The sequence below is a fragment of the Anneissia japonica genome, unplaced genomic scaffold (assembly GCF_011630105.1).
Source record: "Anneissia japonica isolate Jap-2015-1 unplaced genomic scaffold, ASM1163010v1 scaffold99236_len1103_cov251, whole genome shotgun sequence".
NCBI lineage: Eukaryota > Metazoa > Echinodermata > Crinoidea > Comatulida > Comatulidae > Anneissia > Anneissia japonica.
In genome coordinates this window covers 1-1103 of record NW_022694499.1, presented here as the reverse complement: position 1 = coordinate 1103, position 1103 = coordinate 1, and the positions used below count along the sequence as shown (strand labels likewise).

Genomic DNA, 1103 nt, shown 5'->3' with positions numbered 1-1103 from the left:
TATCTGTAGTTGATATTTGGATATACAATTAAAGAAATTAAAAGGCAGGCTTATGTCGGAGTAGTTAAGAGAAGAAAACATGTTGTTATGGGAGGGATTTTATCATCGATATTATTGGGGTAGCATTACTTAATATAGAGACTCACGTTAAATGGCACGTAAAAAGTATTGTGATTAACTATGAACATTTATAAGTATGTGAAACGTTACCAGTATATCTCTTTTTCTTTTAGGTGTAACATGGATATGTTGATTTGTATAAGGATATTGCTGTTAGGGCTGTTATCAACATTGCATCCAGTATCGTCTGTTGATTGCCGAACAGACAGATGCCATACTCATGATGGTGTCACAGACTGCTCTTCTCAAAAGCTCAGCTGCATTCCCTGCAACATTGCTACAGCCACAGTGCTCAAAATGGCCCACAATGTAATACGCGGTCTCAACCAAGGTGATTTTCATTGTTTTAAAAATCTGAAGTCTATTGACCTCAGTCATAATCAAATCACAAATATTACAGACATGACCTTTATGAATATGACTGAACAGAGCAAAACCTCACTCAGATATTTGAACCTACAGCATAATAAGTTAGGCCTAGGCCTATCTGTTATTCAAGGAAAGCCATTTGAGGGACTATCTAATCTCGAAACTTTGGATTTAAGTTTCAACCAAATTTGTACAATTGCGAATATTTTTGATGGGTTGTCAAATTTGATAACACTTAACTTAGGAAACAATGAAATTACAGAGTTACCACACGACATGTTTAAAGGACTTTCAAATCTTCAGACATTAGAACTTCAACACAACAAAATACAAACACTTGGAGCTAATGCTTTTGGAAATACTTCGCATTTAAAACGTTTACGGATTGACCATAACGATTTAACTGCATTGCATATGCAACCTTTTAATAATCTGAAGAAATTGCAGCATCTTGACCTCGGCTACAATAATCTAAAAACTATTGGAAACAATAGTTTTTCCACTTGTTCCAAACTTGAATATTTAAAATTGAATGACAACATGTTGACTTCCATTACGAAAGATTTATTTGGCGATCATACACTCTTCAAGGAACTTCAGTCTTTTCATCTCAG

At 34.6% G+C, this 1103-nt stretch overlaps 1 protein-coding gene across 1 annotated transcript; it reads left to right on the top strand.

The window, feature by feature from the left end:
* Window positions 1–233: 233 nt before the first annotated feature.
* On the top strand, window positions 234–1095 carry LOC117101071 (leucine-rich repeat transmembrane neuronal protein 2-like; the record flags this gene model as incomplete). The annotated part of the gene is made up of 1 exon (XM_033240935.1): window positions 234–1095. A coding segment is annotated over one exon (862 nt), but the record flags the coding sequence as incomplete, so codon positions are not given.
* Between the last annotated feature and the right edge of the window lie 8 nt (window positions 1096–1103).